Raw genomic sequence first — 17466 nt, 5'->3', positions numbered from 1 at the left:
AACACCTCTTGCTTCCAGAACTTTAATTAAATTAAATTGTTACCAAACAAAACAACCAATATCTTATCAATTAATTTTTAAACCACAAGCGCCGGGATTGATTTCTTTCTTTCTATTTTTTCTTTAAGATTTGCGTAAAAGTTTCGAACTCCAATGAATTGCAAAATTAAACAACTAAAATATCATAAGGACGCTCTTCTAAAAACATAAGCAACTTCTCCTTTAGCAGGATTTTATAAAAATTTGATCAGTCTTCCACTTTGCACATTGATGTGGAACAGATCATGGGAATCTCTATTCTGACCAAGATAACTTAAAAAAAATATATATATATTGGATCCATTTAGTTTGGTTTAAGGTCAGAATCCAAATCAAAATCTTTCAGAATTTGAAATCTGAATGGTTTATCATCATAATATGTTTGATTTAGATAGAAATCAGAATGAAAATTGAAATCAATTAGAATGAGATTTCATTATCAAGGAAGAGGGAGGAAATGACCATTCCCTCAAACGGAATGAGGTTCTGATTCCGCCCAATCAAACAATTTTCAAGGAATCATTCAATCTATCAGGTTTCAAGTACAGACAATCGCTTGTTCATTCATACATTTATTAAAATTTAATTAATTACAATAATGACAGCAAGGATAAAACACTAGATCACTTGATCGAATTAAGAACCATTTAACGTTTTAACCTAAAAGCTTAAGTTCTTAGATGAGGGTCTGAATGGGTTTTATTCTCTAACAAAATTTTTCATTATTTGCCAAGTTGATCATGATTTTTAGTCCTTGTCTTAACAACAATCGGACCGTCAAGACTGATGAGATCAGTTCAGGGTCGCAGTAGACAAACCGGTAGTTACTGGGTTGTCTGCAGGTTGAGTCTTGTCTGCATCTGCAACAGAGAGGCCCACCCCCCATGAAATGCTAGCTAGACAAACGGAATTTCCTTGTTCATCTCCATTCTTTATGTTTATCGTTGGATTATGCGCAAAGCTGGATTGATTACTTGAGTACGAAGAGTGATCTAGCTGATCCCGAAGATCTTTGACTCCTGTAAATCTGCTGTTCACTCGATGCAGTTTGGCTGTATTATTGAATTTTATTTTGGTTCTGATTCACGAGTAAAACTTCCGCCCATAAATGTCGGTCTACGTAGCCATGTGAAAATGCTGGACATCTTTGGGTTAACAGGTTGAAATATCAAGGGAGGGATTGAGGGGAGATGACTCCCATTAATATTAAATGAATGTTCTCTTAAACTCTTCCCAGTAATATTTAACCAAAGACGTTATTTTTCAATGGTTGGAATTCACAAGTGGCTAGTATTCCACTCCTTTTGTTCATTAATTGTAGCACTGTGCCCTGAGGGGGCAACATTTCTTGGCCCCAACCCCAATTGTCAATTTCTTGGCTTTAGCATTCTCATCAAACCCCCACCAAACAACATGGCTTTTTTTTTTTTTTTTCTTTTTGGTTTTTCTCTTGTGGGGTGTGCTAATTTGATGTGATCTTGTTGAGGAAGATAACATTCTTCCCTTTAAAATAAAAACCACAAAGTTAGGTGATTTTCTTAGGATGTTAGGGTTCCAATTAGTCAGTCCTGGTCATGGACTATGATGAGTGATGACGACTATGATGATGGCCAACCCCAAATGAACATTTGAATCGACCACAAATGAAAGAGAAATAAGGCACTGATCATAGACCAATATTTATATTAATGAGGAAGATAATGATGGTGATGGTGATATTGATTTATAAATATATTATAAAAAGATTAAAACCCAATTAATGCCTCTTCATTTCAGTTGATCCGTCGTGTCCCACAAGGTCAATGCTCCACAACCTCCACTCTACCTAGATTTATTACAACTCTTAGAATTCTGCATTCTTGACCAAACTGGAATAGCAGCTAGAGAGTATTCTACTATTCTTATGAGAATGGTCTGGTTTCAAGTCAGTTAAGTTAAAAGTTTTCAAGGTGAAGTAGCCTGATGGTTCTGTCTAACTAAAGTAGTTGGTACACAACAGACTCCATTGCTGAGTCTATCACAAATGCTCCATTCTTGTGAGCGCTGATGATTGAATGGGTCAAGGGTTTTTAGCCTTGGACGGTTTGGATGGCTGGGCTACAATTAAATTCAAGAGCTGGCTTGGTCACTCCTTGTTACAGTTTGTTCACCAAACAATTAATTGTTGCAGTCTACAATGGTACCAAGTGGGTGGAGTGGGGGTAGATTTCTTTGTTTTCTTTTTTCAGTTTCTTTCTTTCCCTTTTCTCTAGTAACACTTTTGGGTTTTGGCACACATTTGCTGACCTAAAATTAATGAACGGCAGATCCATGACTTCTTCTTTATGCAATGACAATGGGGCTTTCTGAGTTTCTGTCTCTTATTTTCTACATACCAAATTAATCAAACACAGCCTTAAAACCATTTTTAAGCAACAATGAATGATCAAGACTCTAGAGCCTGTTTGGTTTACAGGAGTAAGGTTTTGGAACTGGAATGGAAATGGGTCATTCCAATCCCAACTGTTTGGTTGGATAGAATTAAAATCCCATTCTGAAATATCATTCCCCCTTTGAGGGAATGGTCATTCCCTCCCTCCCCTTTGGAAATGAATTCTCATTCTAACTGATTTCAATCCCCATTCTGATTCTTATTTGAACCAAATAGACTATGGGAATAGATCATTCTGATTCTGATTTCGATTATGAAGGATTTCGAGTCCAATTGAAAACCAAATTTATCCTAACTTTGAAAATTAGAAAGTAATTCATTTTGGCAAAAAATTGAGAGATTCTTAGGTACTAAATCCCGTGATTCCATATAAAATATCCTCATTGTGGAGGTCTTGATTGCTTTGCTTTAGCATATGTAGATAATCTTTAGGGTTGATTACGTTCAAAACTACTCTGTTTCATAGTGTGGTCTGGTCTCATATTAGATTAGAGATACCACTTAACAATTCTATACAGCATGGACTATAGTATTTTGAATCGCATTAAAATGGCAAGTGTAGGGCACCACATACGCACTTTATTAAGTGTAGGGCCTGCAAAAAGACAGCTCGTCATTTGAAATGAATGAATTATGGGTGAAGCCAGTCCACTTTTCAAATAGTAGTTGGTCACAATGAGTTGGCCATTAAGATCATATCACATTCCTCATCCCTTGTGGGGGCTAGCTGCCCCTTTACTAGTCTTTTTTTAGACATAGAAGATAATAGTGGACTACTGAACTAAAGTGTGGCAGAAGCTAGCATTCAGACTTTGGCCTATCCAAGTGATTTCATCAGTTCACCACTCATCTGTTTTCTCTTTCCTTTTTTGGAAGATTGATCCTTCACACAGCTAAGGCTCTTTCAATTTATTGAAATGGTTTGCTATAAATCAATTCCCTTCAATACAATAGAAGAGGTAGATAGAGGGAAATTATCTGCTTCTCATGGATAGTTTAACTTATCTCGGTGCAATATGATATGATAAAATCATGGAAGGCTTATCTTAATGCATTCCCTGGAAGTTAATTTGCAAAATAATCCCAAATCAAATAATTAAAAGAAGCCATCTAATTAAGCATGATTTTTTTTTTTTTTTTTTGGGGGGGGGGGGGGGGGCATGGCATAGCTATTACATTGGTAAACATTAGACAGGTGGCAAGTTAAGGGAACCATAGATATTTATCCTGTTCCCCAGACCAGTCCCAAGGCAGGGTCCCTTGTCACTTCTGAAATCACCATCTCTCTTCTATAGTAGCCACAGTAGTATGTTCAACAATTATCGTCTCAATAAGAAACAGGTATACTTCATTAGGGAACTTTTTGAGGTGGGCCTCATCTTCTGCACATGGGTCGTGTCTTCAGACATTAGGATTTGTATATCATCAATATGGGCCGGGCCTATATACTAAATTATATAGGGGCTAAAGATGATGTTCCATCCCATCTCATTCATTAAGATAAAGCTATGTAATACAAAGCAGAGAAGAACAGTTGTGGAAATGGCACAACAATGTATGTAACAACTTAGTAAAAGCTCAAACCTTTCCAAGAAAGATGACCCACTGTGCCCCATTTGATCGCACATCAATTTGTACGAAAGTTGCAGTGGACATGACCATAAACAACCTTCAGTGGAAGGCTTAGATGAATCTTTCAAACAACTGGAGACTTATAGAGTGAGATGATCGCCACTTCGTTGCTGAGATCAAGTTTAGCAAAGAACAGGTGAAGGAATCATCCAGCACTTGAATATATAAATGAAAGGAACAAGTTCAGTAACTCTAGTCGATCGATCTAAATGCTTACACTGCTACCGTATGTCATTAGTAGTTTTATCTCATTTTCAATAATGTGGTTTGGTCTCCAGTCTAAACTTTTTTTATGAATGCGAACTTGGTTGAGTGAACTAGATCAATCGAGTCCCAAGTGATAATTTGGAGTGTTGCAATGACTCAACAAGAAGCAAGGGACCGACCATTTGAATTATTGAATTGTCTCTCTCTCTCTCTCTCTCTCTCTCTCTCTCTAAGATACACACAACACATGCCTTTTTCCCTATCATTCTCTCAACCTTATCTTTCTCTTACCCCTCTCCATGACTCCATCCCTATCTTACCCACACACCCACACCCATGCCATTGGTCCACAACCGGACATACTGTAAACAAAGGATGAGAACAGGCAGCGACTGTAAATTATTAGTGTACAAGTTACGTAGACGTCATATATGACAATGCATATAAAAAAACAGATTGATTAATGATTATTGAGTTATTATAATTGTTTTGGTGCAATGAAATTGCCTATGGGCTTTATCTAGGGCTCAGAGGTGTATTTTGGGCCGAGTATTGAGGATGGGCCTGGTCTATCACTATATTCATTGTGCTCTGAGCTCTGTCCTTAAAATTGTATTCAACATCCTCACCACCCGTACCCGTTAGGTAGATGCGTGTTGTTTTCTTATCATTTTCCACGTCACTCTGCATCATTCTATCTTTTGGATTGGTCCGGATTGTGTGTTGCGACGATCCTGGACCTGCCACTCTGCATCATTCTATCTTTTGGATTGGTCCGGATTGTGTGTTGCGACGATCCTGGACCTGCCATTCTGCATCATTCTATCTTTTGGATGATTCTCTACAAATGCACAAATCAGAAATCAATCGATAACATACATTTTATACTTATGGCACGAAGTTGGTAGGAAGCAATCCAGATAAATGTCACATGACTATACAGGCACTCTCCACACCTTGTGCATGTCAATTAGTCCACATCACACTTTGTGGTAATGATCAATTCACACCACACCATTCTTCACAATTATTATGAATTATGGACAAAATTGTATAGAGAGAAACTATCTACACCCATATGGGTAAGAATTGCAATGGGGTAGAGCGGGACTGGGTTTTGCCTGTCCTATACCTTACCCCAAATTGGAATTCCCCGCCCCGTCCCTGCCTCCATGACTTTGCCCTGCCCCGCCCCGGTTATTCTTACTTGTATACTTATAAATTTATTTATTTTTTTGAAACCTACCTAGAACTATTTTATATTATGTAATATAATATACATTAACATATATTAACAATTTTATATGTATTATGTTATATAATATAGTCAGGGCAGGGTGGACAAATACTGTCCCCGACCCCTAGAGTTTTGGGTTTTCCCCAAACTCGCCCCAAACCTCGAATTGTGGTAAAAAAAACCCGCCCCAACTGGGCTGGAGCCCCACAGGGACGGATCAAATTGCCATCTCTACACATGGGCATTCTACAAGTACCACACTTATTGATTCTATACATCTCACGTACAATTTGTGACATACATGGTTGATTATTGATGAATGCAGATTTGACCATCCATTGACATTATGACACATGGCATCTTAGAACAGTTGGATGACACCCCGACATCACCTAGGCGATGATTGGCCTTAGCCAAAATGATGGAGTCCCAACTGGCGACTTCCTTGCCTTTGTCGTCGACTTGGAAACCTGCCTTTGCCGCTGACCTGGCGACTTGCCTCCGCCGCCGACCTAACAACCTGCCTCTACCGACTTGGAGACCTACCTTTGCCATCGACTTAGCAACTTACCTCCGCCGCCGACCTAGCGACCTACCCCCGTTGACCTGGCGACCTCATCTACAACTCAGGCACCGTGACGTACACGGCTAGCATCACCTCATCCAGGGCCGACCTGTGGTACCTCGTCAATACTGATTGGAGTGACCTTGACGTGAGGAGAGACCTCCCTCGAGGACTTGCCAACCTGATTGAGGTCCAGTAGCAACCTGCGAGACGTGCTCGCCGACCAACTTTGCATGCATCCCATCACTCCCGGGACTCTCGGAAGTCAGTTCTCACATTGAATGTTTTAGAGGAAACCGAGTAAAGTGCAAAGATTGGCCTATGTGCACGACTACCTCCGAAGACTTTGGACCAGTTAGGCACGTCTTCCCAGGGATCTTGGATACGGTGCATGATGCCCATGCCAAACAATGCCTATACAAAGGCCTTACCTCCAACCTCAGAAAGTAGATGCGCAATTTAGCTCTCACAACTCTCTATCTTGTTTTTAGCTCTCTTAAAAAATCTCCAACTCATTGACTTAAGCATCAAAGTGCCCACCCCGAGTAAAGCAACTCGGGCACTCTGACACTGGTTCTTTGCAAGTCGCCCTAATAAGCTATATAGCTCGTCACCATTCAGCTAGGCATTCGAGCCACCTTCTAGCTAGGAACCATTCAGCTAGGCGTTCAAGACACCTTCCAAGTAGGAACCATTTAGGTAGGCATCCGAGCCACCTTTCAGCTACGAACCATTTAGTTAGGTGTCCAAGCCACATTCCAAGTAGGGACTGTTCAACTAGGCATCCAAGCCACATTCTAGGTAGGGATTGTTAAGCTAGGCATCTGAGCCACATTCCAGTTAGGGATTGTTCAGTTAGGCATCCGAGTTACCTGCCAGCCGGGAGCTACCAAAACGCACATCATCAATTATGAATAATCATAATTTAATCCAAAAATAATTTGAAATAATAATGGATAAATAAATATAAAATAAATATATTTGTCATTTATGTCAATTATTAGAAGATAAAATGTATATTATGTGAATTTATATAATAGTATAAAACCACTTTGTTGGATAAAAATGGTGATAAAAATAATTAAAAACAGTTCAATGTTTAGAAAAATTATGATAATATTATCTTCAGCAATAAATAATTTAATTATAAATAAAAATATGTTAAAAGATCACAAAAATGAGGGTGATTAAGCTGGTGCAACACAATTGCATTACACTGAATTCTTCTCACAAACTGTCCACACCATGGTGTGACCCATCCATGATAAAATGCGGTTGCCGATAAACAGAAATGTGGTTTGTCCTTGTCCTGTTGTCCACGCTATTTTGTGGGCAGGCACGGTCCACATGAAACCAAACACCCCATTCTGTGATGGACAACAGTATCAAACACCCCCATTAGTTTCCTTTCCCTTCCTTTCGGATATTGGTGGAGGTCCAGGTAATTTTTATAGATGATTTAATGTCCAGTTTGCTTAACCTTCTTTTGTTGTTGTTTTGCATTTGTTCAGTCGGGCTTTACTCGCTGTATATAATTAGAAGAGTGATACCTGACATTTTGGCACAAGCTATGGCCTCGGACTCAAATTTTCGTTGATGTTGAACAGTAGAGCGAAGCATTTGAGCTCTTAGCGAGAAGATTGATGGACTACACCTACACCTGATTGATAAGAAAATGCAAAAGATATAACCATATTTCATTTTCTAGTTCTTTTATCTTTTGATTTTAATTTATAAAATAAACTTAGTCATCAAATAAACACTGGCCTTTGGTTGGTACTTGGTAGCAGTATGAACAAAACCCCTTGGATAAGGGAAAGCAGAAAGCTTTCTTGGGTAGCAAGTGATACAGACGTTGTAAAACGGAAATTCCTTAACCGGGGAATGGGGATATGCTTAAACTAATCTCATCCAAATCAGAAAGTAAACACATTCATACCAAAACCCCGGATTCAAGTTTTGGATTTGGATAGCTGGGTGCCCCCCAAAAGCCAAGGTTGGGGTTGGAGCCAAATAAATAATTAAAGAATGTAAAATACGTAAAGCATATTTGAATGTGATTCTGTCAGTCAGGGGACTGAATTGCCCCCATCGGTGAAGAAGACAAAACATCGGAATTTTCAATTATATAAAGCTGGTGGAGTTGAGCAATCGATGTCTATTCAGTATCCACTGTTTCATGTTTGTTATAGCATGAAGATGAATCTTCTTTTTTTACAAAATTATTTATTCCTAATTTAATTACCAGTAACTCATTTGATAGTTGTTACTCGTGGTCATGACTCATGACTGGCCTCATCCTTATCCAGTCATTCTGAATTCAAAATATCAATATGCCGGTAGGGGCGTATTGGACAATATCGACACTTTTTTTTTTGAAATCGGTTCAGATGCGTCGGTTTAGGGCTCCTCCACCCCTGAACCGGTCAGAACTCTGATACACCCATTATAAAAGCATATTGGAAAGGTCCCGAAATGATACGTATCAGCCAATACCTATTGATACTTTGAACCTTGGAAACAGGTGAGGATGGCTATGCCATTCTTAATTTCTCCCAATTCCACATAGACCAAAATACAATGTGACTAGTCCCTATGAGTTTTGGTCAAATACTAACAACTCCCTTGGCTTTCACCTAGCATTTAATGTTTCATTCTACCCTTTTTAGGTAAAAAAATTATTATTCTAGGGATAAATAGACTGCACTCCATTCAGAAATCTGAAATTACAGCCCTCTCATAGTCTATTAGTAGCCCCCCTATAAAGTATAAACCACATCCTGCCTGTAAATTTGGCATCCATCCACATTCAGGATTCATCCCACCTCTACGGTGGGGTTAAGATTTCTGAGGTGGACTGAACAATAAAAAGAGTTCGGATCTCTTATCCACGAGAACCCTGTCCACGTCTACACACAACACACTATCCCCGTGATTTGGGAATATCTCCCCCTGCATAATACTATGTAGAGGATGAAATGTTCTATGTGTGGCTGCGATAAACGTGGGCAGGTGGAATCCGGATCTTCTACCCACGAGAACCCTGCTCACATCTACCCACAGCACACTACCCTCCGTGAATTGGGAACATCTCCCCCTACATAATACTATGCAGAGGATGAGATATTCTCCATATGTGGCTGCAATTAACAGCAGAAGATCTGAACTCCAATAAGAGTTCGGATCTCCTGCCCACGTCTACCCACAACACACTACCCCCGTGAATTAGGAACATCTCCCCCTAGATAATACTATGCAGAGGATGAGATGTTCTCCATGTATGGCTACGATAAACGTGGGCAGAAACAATTATTTTCACCATGCATATATGGAATGGAACAATTATTTTCACATAAAATATATATTTAAAATAAATAAATCCGCAGCCAGTGTTCATAAATAAGTGTGCTTGTATAAATTATCACCAAACAGAAAAATAAAACTATAACTTTACCAGTAATGGTTGGCAGTCAAAGAGGGTATAAGTTGTTAGGTAAAGTCGAGGGTAGATACATCAAACACATGTACCAGTAATTCAGTAGTATTTTATTTTATTACTTCAAAGTTCAGAACTCAGATCCAGTCCAGACCAGCCTACCGTCGACACTCGACAGATAAGGCTCAATTAATGCGCGTCCAGGGTAATAATATATGCGCTCTCTCTCTCTTTCTCTCTCTGACAATGATACCTCCCAGTTAAACCTTCAAGAGATCCTATTTTATATACATTTTCGCATGACCAAACAAAACTCGTTACTGACTTCCCATGTTAATTTAAACAAAAAAAAAATCGCATTTGGATGTAGATCAAGTATCAAAAGAGTGGCAGTAGCATGGGCGCATGGCAAATTGGCAATAACATGCCCCATACAGAACAAAATACAAGACCGAGAGTGGTGGGTAGAGCTAAACTTGTTTCCCTACTTCAGAGTTCAAACTTAACAAAGTTCATTTCATCCATTTGGATTTACAGGGAATTAGAAATAATAAGATTAACAAATTTATTCTGATGCATGCTGTAATACTAAAATGGCCGGATCGTTACACTTACACCATTTCCGCTTACCACTTGACCAATATAAAGAAAAGGAAAAATGGAAGGTAGAAGAAGAGATAAATAGTCCACCAATCCCCCAGCCTCCACCCTCTCGGTCTCTCCCCCAATAGAGATATTGGGCGAGGTGAGGTGGCGAGCATTACTTGATTACACCAATTCAGAACTGAGGACCAATCACCCATTCACCAGTCCCAGAGATCACACTGATGGGAAGAACTTATTGAGGTTAAAGGGCAGGGAATAGAATTCCTCACTTCTTGTATCCGTCTTGAAGGACCGGAATTTGTCCCACCAATGCAACCCCCTGTCCTTCCTGGTTGAACTGTCCTTGTGCATTGTGATGTCCAAGAACAATGCCAACAACCCCGCTACAAATGCTTCCGATGAGAAGGGCACATTAATCATGTCGTTGAACTGCAAAATGAGGCACATTTTGTTAAGTGGATCCACTACCAACTACCAAGTACCAAGTCCCAAGCCAGCATGTGAATCAATTAACTGATTTCAGATTAAGAAACATAAGATGAGGTGTTTCTATGTTCTGTCATACCCATCTAGCTCCTGTGTGAACTGGGCCATAACCATTTACTGCTGTGTACTCGTTGAAGTATTGAGGCACCGACAAACCCAAGAAAACAGAAAAACCTAATATGAACTTCGTTCTAAAGCTGTTGAGATTGCAGAACTGCAGGAAGCTTAAACCTACTGAACCTGCTCATGACAAAATATAACCATGACATTAGTTAATCTCATCTAAACAAATTTATCCCATGAGAACAAAGGGTGCCAAGTTTTCTCAACACAACGTACCCGCATAAGCAAAGAACACACAATAGAAGGCTGCAATGATTGGTGCAGGAATTGAAGCAAACACTGCTCCAAATTTTCCTACATAGAACCTGCTGTCAGAACTCAAACACTTCTAAAATTGCAGAAAATGATGATTATTTGCGAGTGCAAGGCTAACTCTAACTTACCAAGCACTGAAAAGAATAGCATAAATCCAGCCGATATTTGGATCACCCTTCTGCTACCAACACGTGTCAAAGCTAACAAACCAGCATTCTCACTGCAGAAGACAGTGGATTCCTCATGTCTGTCAGAAAATTTTATATAAAAAGTACAACGCTCATAAAGCACAAAAGTTTTCCTCAAATCTTACGGAGACACAGAAGATCCATTTACAGTTCCAAATATGCCAGAGAAGAGAATTCCAACGCCCTGAATCAGAAAGAAACCAACTCAGCCAACAAGTACAATATCCAACTATAGTTAAATCATGAACGATTGGCTGCACCATGCATCATGGAAGTTCATGTTGCCTTCTGATATTGTACACGTCACCACAAGCAGCACAATCAGTGAAAACCTCTTTGATTGATTATAGCCTATTTTATTGTTACAGACAATGCATGAAATCTCCTAATATCAATGAAAAGATTTACTTGCCATCTGGATATTATATACAGATTGTTCCAGTTTGATGAAGGATTTACTAGTATGATTATTTGGGAATGGCAACTGACAAGATTAATGAATGAACTGCTCATATGAAAGGTATAGGGAAAAAGTTTCACTGGATCTGTTCTACTAGATGCTTCACGTTCTTTACATCCTGCTTTTTTTATCAATACTTCACATCCCAGCTTTTATTAACTTGTTTATTTGTGTATTTCTTCTCTCCCTCTCTGAAGTTGGGGGCAGGGGTACAGGGATGAGGAATGTAATACCTGGATTAAAACCCACCATCCTGTTCTTGCAAAGCAGGGATAAATACTGTGTCTCAAATCCTGCTGATTTTATATGTACTATAAAGAAATAGATGGACATGACACCCATAAGCATTTTTTAGGGCAAGATGTACACTTTTAACCATTATTACCTGCCAACCAACTCCACGGCTGAGAATAGAAGGTGGTAAAGGAGTTGCACTTGCATACCTTGACACTGCAATGAAAGTACCAGTTGACTGCATCGATAACAAATTATTTGTAAGCAACTAACAAACGCTGAAAAGACCAAATAATATTTTTTTAATCAGTAAAGATTAAATAATAATTTATTATGCATCTGACAAACTATTAGATAACAACTTATTGTGCATTTGCAGCACATATTACAATACCCACATTGGAGCATGTCCCAGCTAGCCCAACAAGCTGTAGTTACTTGCAAGCCAGAGGAAACCTAATGTGTATTTTTCTGTTGAAAATGTGGGAAATCTAAAGGGTGAGGGTGAATGTCATGTAGAACAATTGTTTCCTTTTTATCAACTTAATGATGTAACATAGGCAAGGGAACCAGGAAAATAATTATAAAAAAAACTTCTGCTCCATCTAGAAAGAAGGGAATGCTCACTTTACACTTGATGAAAGAGCCACATTGCCAATGTTTGAGAGAATCTTAAACTTTTCATGATATTGTCTATGTGGCTTTGTTATTTATTGTTGAAAAGAACATTTTCTCCTTTCTAAAATGAATGCAAAATGAACTTAAAAATGATAGGGAGATAGAAGAGTTCCAACCAAAATAAAAAGCAGGAGATAAATTCAAATTCTCAAGACACCACATGATTATAATCATTGTTGAGAAAAGTAGACCTCGACAAGGGCCACAAATGAAGCCATCATCATGGCAAATGCTTCTCCTGCATCAAATGTAGGTGCTCCCCACTGGAATGGGTATGGAACTCTTATCCTGCATTTGTAAACCACATAAATCACATCCAAACAACAATTTGTACACATTTATATGAATTTATTGCTATAGCTGCCACCACATGATTATTGTGTAAACTAAAACATCAATAATTTATACTGCCTAAGCATTGGATAAACAAAGCATTTCTTTTTAACTTTTATAGATCTAGCAATAAAATGTGCACACAATTTTCCATGATAAAGCAACAACTAAAATGGACAAGGACTAAAGAGGACCAAAAGCTTGCCAAGAATACATGAAACACTAGTAATGTCAAGAGAAATGTCCATGTAGATCATGGTTTTTAAAACCGAACCGGTCAGGGGTCTGGTTACTGGGTCGAACAGTCCGACCGTTTCGAACCAAACGCTTGGCCCGTTCTGACAAAAAATAAAAAAGTTCAAAAAAATAAAAAACAGTCAAAACCGTTTGAACGGTTAACTGCCCGGTTCAGTGGTTCACTGACCAAAATCAACGGTTTTGGGGGGAAAACGGACCGGTTCCCACTTTTTACGGTCCGACCATCCGGTCCGGTCCGGTTTTGAAAACCATGATGTAGATAGACATACATACATGGAACACTTCTACCTTAATAACATTGAAGAAGCTGATTCTGAGAATCACTTCGGCAATTATTGTGAAATAGAAGCAGAGTTTTTCTCACTGATACAATACATAACCACTTTTTCAAAAAATTATACCATGTGGTTTCGATATGCAAACTGCATAAATAAACCAAGTAGCAATCCAAAATAACGCTCCCATCCTGTTATGATTAATCAATAGTTGTTACATTATTTACTAACATATGCTATGGTGCATACAGTTTCAAGTATACCACTAGTTGATGACAAGGAATTACAAACAAAGCTAACCAGTTATCTTAATCCAAGCCCAGAGAAGTAGCATCCAGTTTTCATGGCATGCAAACACTATACAGGAAAACTAAATATAATGACTACAAAATGGTGATATTACTGAAAGTCTTACCATGGAGCAGATTCCACAAGCCCTGAACGATCAGTGCGACAACTAGATTGAGTCTTTGGTGGTGCATTCTTATAGGCCCCACCTACAGTGAGGAGGTGAGCGTACACCCACACAATTATAACTGAGAAAATAACAGCAAAGCGATCGAAAACATGCCTCGTGCGAATCACATGGGGTATATACTGCAAACAAGCATTGAACATTAATGCTATTTATGTAAAAGAATCCTCCAGGGAGAAAATGAAGCATTAGTAATCAGTTTGAACTTTCCACCAAATAAGTAAAACTGGCGAGTTGCTACATGATACGACTACAATTGCTACAAGTTTCTAATAAGGAAAATCCAAGGATAATACCTGTGAGAATACTACTAGCAGGATGAGTTGTGGCAGACCAATCTCCACACATTTAGCAACCTAAAGATCAAGGAAATAATGATCATTAAAGGTCATTTCGTATCGATGAAGGTGAGCTTAAAAATAGTAATTTAGAAACATCATAAGCTAAGGTGAAACATCATTTTTCTGGAAAGAGTGAAAATATAAGACATGGTATGAACATTGGCATGAAAGGAATCATTTTTAAGTCTCCTTTATTCCAGTTCTAAAGCTCTTCCAGAATGCTTACCCCAGGAAAACCAAGCTCGTAGAGACCAAATCCAGCTAAAGCTACCAAGGGTACAGCTGAAAGTGGACTTATGAACCTGGGCAAACAAAATAAGACAATTATGAGATTAATAAACATAAATTGCAGAAGCTCTAATGGAATTTTGCAGTGACAAGCAAGTATTTGAAATTCAGTTGTTTTATGCCAATCTTTTGGAGACAAAATTTAGTTGACTACAGAAGATATTGGATGAGTCGGTGCACAAATTGTCATGAAAAGACATGGGACCCATGCTGACTTGGAGCAACTTCTTCAGTGCAATGCACCACTAAACCAAAAGGAATTGTGGTTTGAATGATAAATATACACCTTCAAGTTCAGTGCCTTGCACTATTAACACATAAAAGGCCCAATTAAGTCATATGGTCAGCATTAAAACAACATTTATATCTTCTAAATTCTAATACCCTAGAGTAACCTTGTGATATTACGCCAAAGACCACTGAAACCAATAACAATCTGAAGTGTTGATGCAACAATAAGGGCCCCTTGGATTCCCCTCATGATCCGCTCAAATTTCTGCAGCAGCATTGGAAGACAGATCCCATGGTTAGAACAAAATATACATAAATGTTGACAGTTTGACATACTAAAGTGGTAGTGGAATCATAATACCTCATGGGGGTCCACAATACCACTATATCGACCTGCCAAAATTATTGAAATGGTCGGTACCACAAAGGTATAAGATCCCCCAATGACAGCAGGTAATCGGGTCCCAAACAATGTTTGGGCAAGTGTGTTCAAACCAGCAACAAAAAGCAGTGTCTGAATCACCTTTGCTTTCTCCTCCTAAGAACAACAATAGTGCAGATAGCAAAGATTAGAAAAACCTGGAGAAAACACCAAGAAAATTATTTTGTAGATATGTATGCGTGAGCTTACATTTCCTCCACCCATCTGCGGAACAAGAGCAGTGGGAATGATAACTGTTGTGCCCAGCATAACAAGGTAATGTTGGAAACCAAGGAGGATGGCTTCGGCTGTATTAGAATACTAAAGAATGTAAATAATAGAAAAAAAGGTTCTCCAGAACTAAAACTAACACAAGAGTAGCAGAATTCAGCTCCTCCCCCCCCCCAAAAAAAAAAAAAAAAATCCGAATCAATGTAAATCCTATAAACATAAGAAAATTCATCGAAATGAAACAAATACAATATGTGATTCCAACACAGAACAAGAAGAAGTAAACCAGGAAAAGGCAAAGGAGCCACTAAACTTTACAGATAGCCAACAATAGTAAGTAAAGAGACCAAAATAATCAACCATAAATGGAAAATACATCAGGTACCAATCCAACTATAAACAAAAGTTACAAAACATGACAAAAGAAAAGCAGATATGAGTCTCAGGCTAGCAGCAACAATATACATTACCAAAGAAAACAAAAATGAAAAAGATACCAGTATCATACAGTGCGGAAAAAAAAAATAGAAGTACAAGATTAGTAGAAGTTTAAGCAAAAAAGAAGAAAATAACAACATAACTACACAAGGGGGGAGAGACTCACGCCACGGAGGCGGACTTGTGATACAGTAAGAAATATTCGGCAGCTGATCCTTCACCGGATGTGGATGCAACTCATCCTGTTTCGGCGGCGGCGCCGCTCCTCCACCACCACCTCCAGCCATGATTTCTCCTCCTCCCTTTCTTCTTCTCTTCCTCTAGAAATAACGAGCAATCAACCTCCACACACTACAAAAGCTAAATATCAAGACAACCCAAAGCCCAAATCTCTCAGAGGCCAACAGAGAAAGGCAAATAGATAGCACCCATAAATCTCATTCTCTTGTCAGTTACCACTCCTACATAAACCAACTTAAAGCTAAAAGTTTACCAGAGTAGAGAGAAGGAAAGACTGAAATGCAAACAGAAACTCAGACACCTAAAGAAGAAAACAAAGGAACCGGAGAACAATCTCGAGGAAAAATATCAAATGGCAGGCATTGGAGTTAAAAACCCCTGCAACAACACCGCCTTGAAGTTCACCGAAAAAAGAAGAGAGGAAAAGATGCAAAAAAGGTTTTACAGCCCAAAACCTACTCCAGAAACCGAGAGAATAGAGTGAGAAAAGGCGAGAGAAATGACCAAAAGCGAGAAAGAAACCAAAATACCTCCCTTCAACCTAAGGAATTTCTAATTATAATCATTAAAAAATGAACTAATGATTAAGTTTTAATTTCCTTTGCTTTCACTGTGCATAAAGATAATCTTACAATTCATAAGCTCGTATTTTTTATTTTCTCAAAAATAAATACTCGGAACTGATACATTAAAATAAAACAAATGAAAAAAGAAAAGATGTAAGAGCTCTCTTTGTTCTGTTTCACACCGAGACAGAGAGGATAAAGGGTAGTTTTCACACTCCTTTCAAGTGCAATCAAGATTTTGATTTTTGAAGAAAAATATTAAAAAAAAACGACAACCCGACCGACACTTTTTTCTTCCCTCCCTCCTCGCTGTCTCCTAACTATTCTGTTAGACTCAATTTACTGTTGCAGAGTTGGTTGTAAGTAACAAATAAAGAGCAGCTGAGCTCTGAACCTCTGAGTAGGAAATCCCGTTTGTCAATAATACTACTAATAATAAAATAGTCATTAAATAACGAGTAATGTTTCAAAAATGGTAAAAAAAAAGCTTTTTTTTCGTATAGAATTAAAATTTTTATATTACAAATTTACAGGAGAGAGCCCAACAACAACAAAGCAGAACAATAGACAAACAGAAACCTGCTTGGTAGAACATTTTAGGGGGTATGCGAGATGGGATTAACTGAACGTACGAGCTGTTTAGCATTCTGTGGAACCAATGACAATGCCCCACGTCATTGATAAATACATGGGCCCCGGTTATTTAATCCGAAATTATACCCTAAGGGCTTTGATCAACGGTTCGAAATAAAATATCAATGTTTTCATCCCATTGTTAGACTTAGACTCCCA

General features: G+C 38.5%; 1 protein-coding gene across 1 annotated transcript; it reads right to left on the bottom strand.

The window, feature by feature from the left end:
- Window positions 1-10012: 10012 nt before the first annotated feature.
- On the bottom strand, window positions 10013-17096 carry LOC104595573 (nucleobase-ascorbate transporter 6-like). Its single transcript, XM_010256357.3, has 14 exons — window positions 16035-17096; window positions 15410-15507; window positions 15140-15316; window positions 14943-15043; window positions 14486-14561; window positions 14215-14274; window positions 13859-14040; window positions 12769-12865; window positions 12051-12137; window positions 11331-11389; window positions 11146-11237; window positions 10979-11056; window positions 10719-10879; window positions 10013-10582 (listed from the first exon to the last, which is right to left on the bottom strand). Exons 1-14 carry the CDS (start codon window positions 16153-16155, stop codon window positions 10367-10369), a joined length of 1605 nt encoding a protein of 534 aa, XP_010254659.1. The 5' UTR covers window positions 16156-17096; the 3' UTR covers window positions 10013-10366.
- Between the last annotated feature and the right edge of the window lie 370 nt (window positions 17097-17466).

The sequence above is a fragment of the Nelumbo nucifera genome, chromosome 3 (assembly GCF_055504915.1).
Source record: "Nelumbo nucifera cultivar China Antique chromosome 3, China Antique-T2T, whole genome shotgun sequence".
NCBI classification, from domain to species: Eukaryota; Viridiplantae; Streptophyta; class Magnoliopsida; order Proteales; family Nelumbonaceae; genus Nelumbo; species Nelumbo nucifera.
The sequence above is the reverse complement of the archived record's forward strand: the minus strand, read 5'-3'. Positions and strand labels throughout refer to the sequence as shown.

Bases quoted from the DNA above. Each gene is read 5' to 3' on its own strand.
- LOC104595573 (XM_010256357.3), bottom strand. From the start codon at position 16,155: ATGGCTGGAGGTGGTGGTGGAGGAGCGGCGCCGCCGCCGAAACAGGAT. The intron at 14,275-14,485 runs GTAAGCATTCTG...CTTGATCTTTAG, and splicing joins ACGAGCTTGGTTTTCCTGGG to GTTGCTAAATGTGTGGAGAT. The intron at 14,041-14,214 runs GTATTATCCTTG...GCTTGTTTGCAG, and splicing joins TGCTAGTAGTATTCTCACAG to TATATACCCCATGTGATTCG.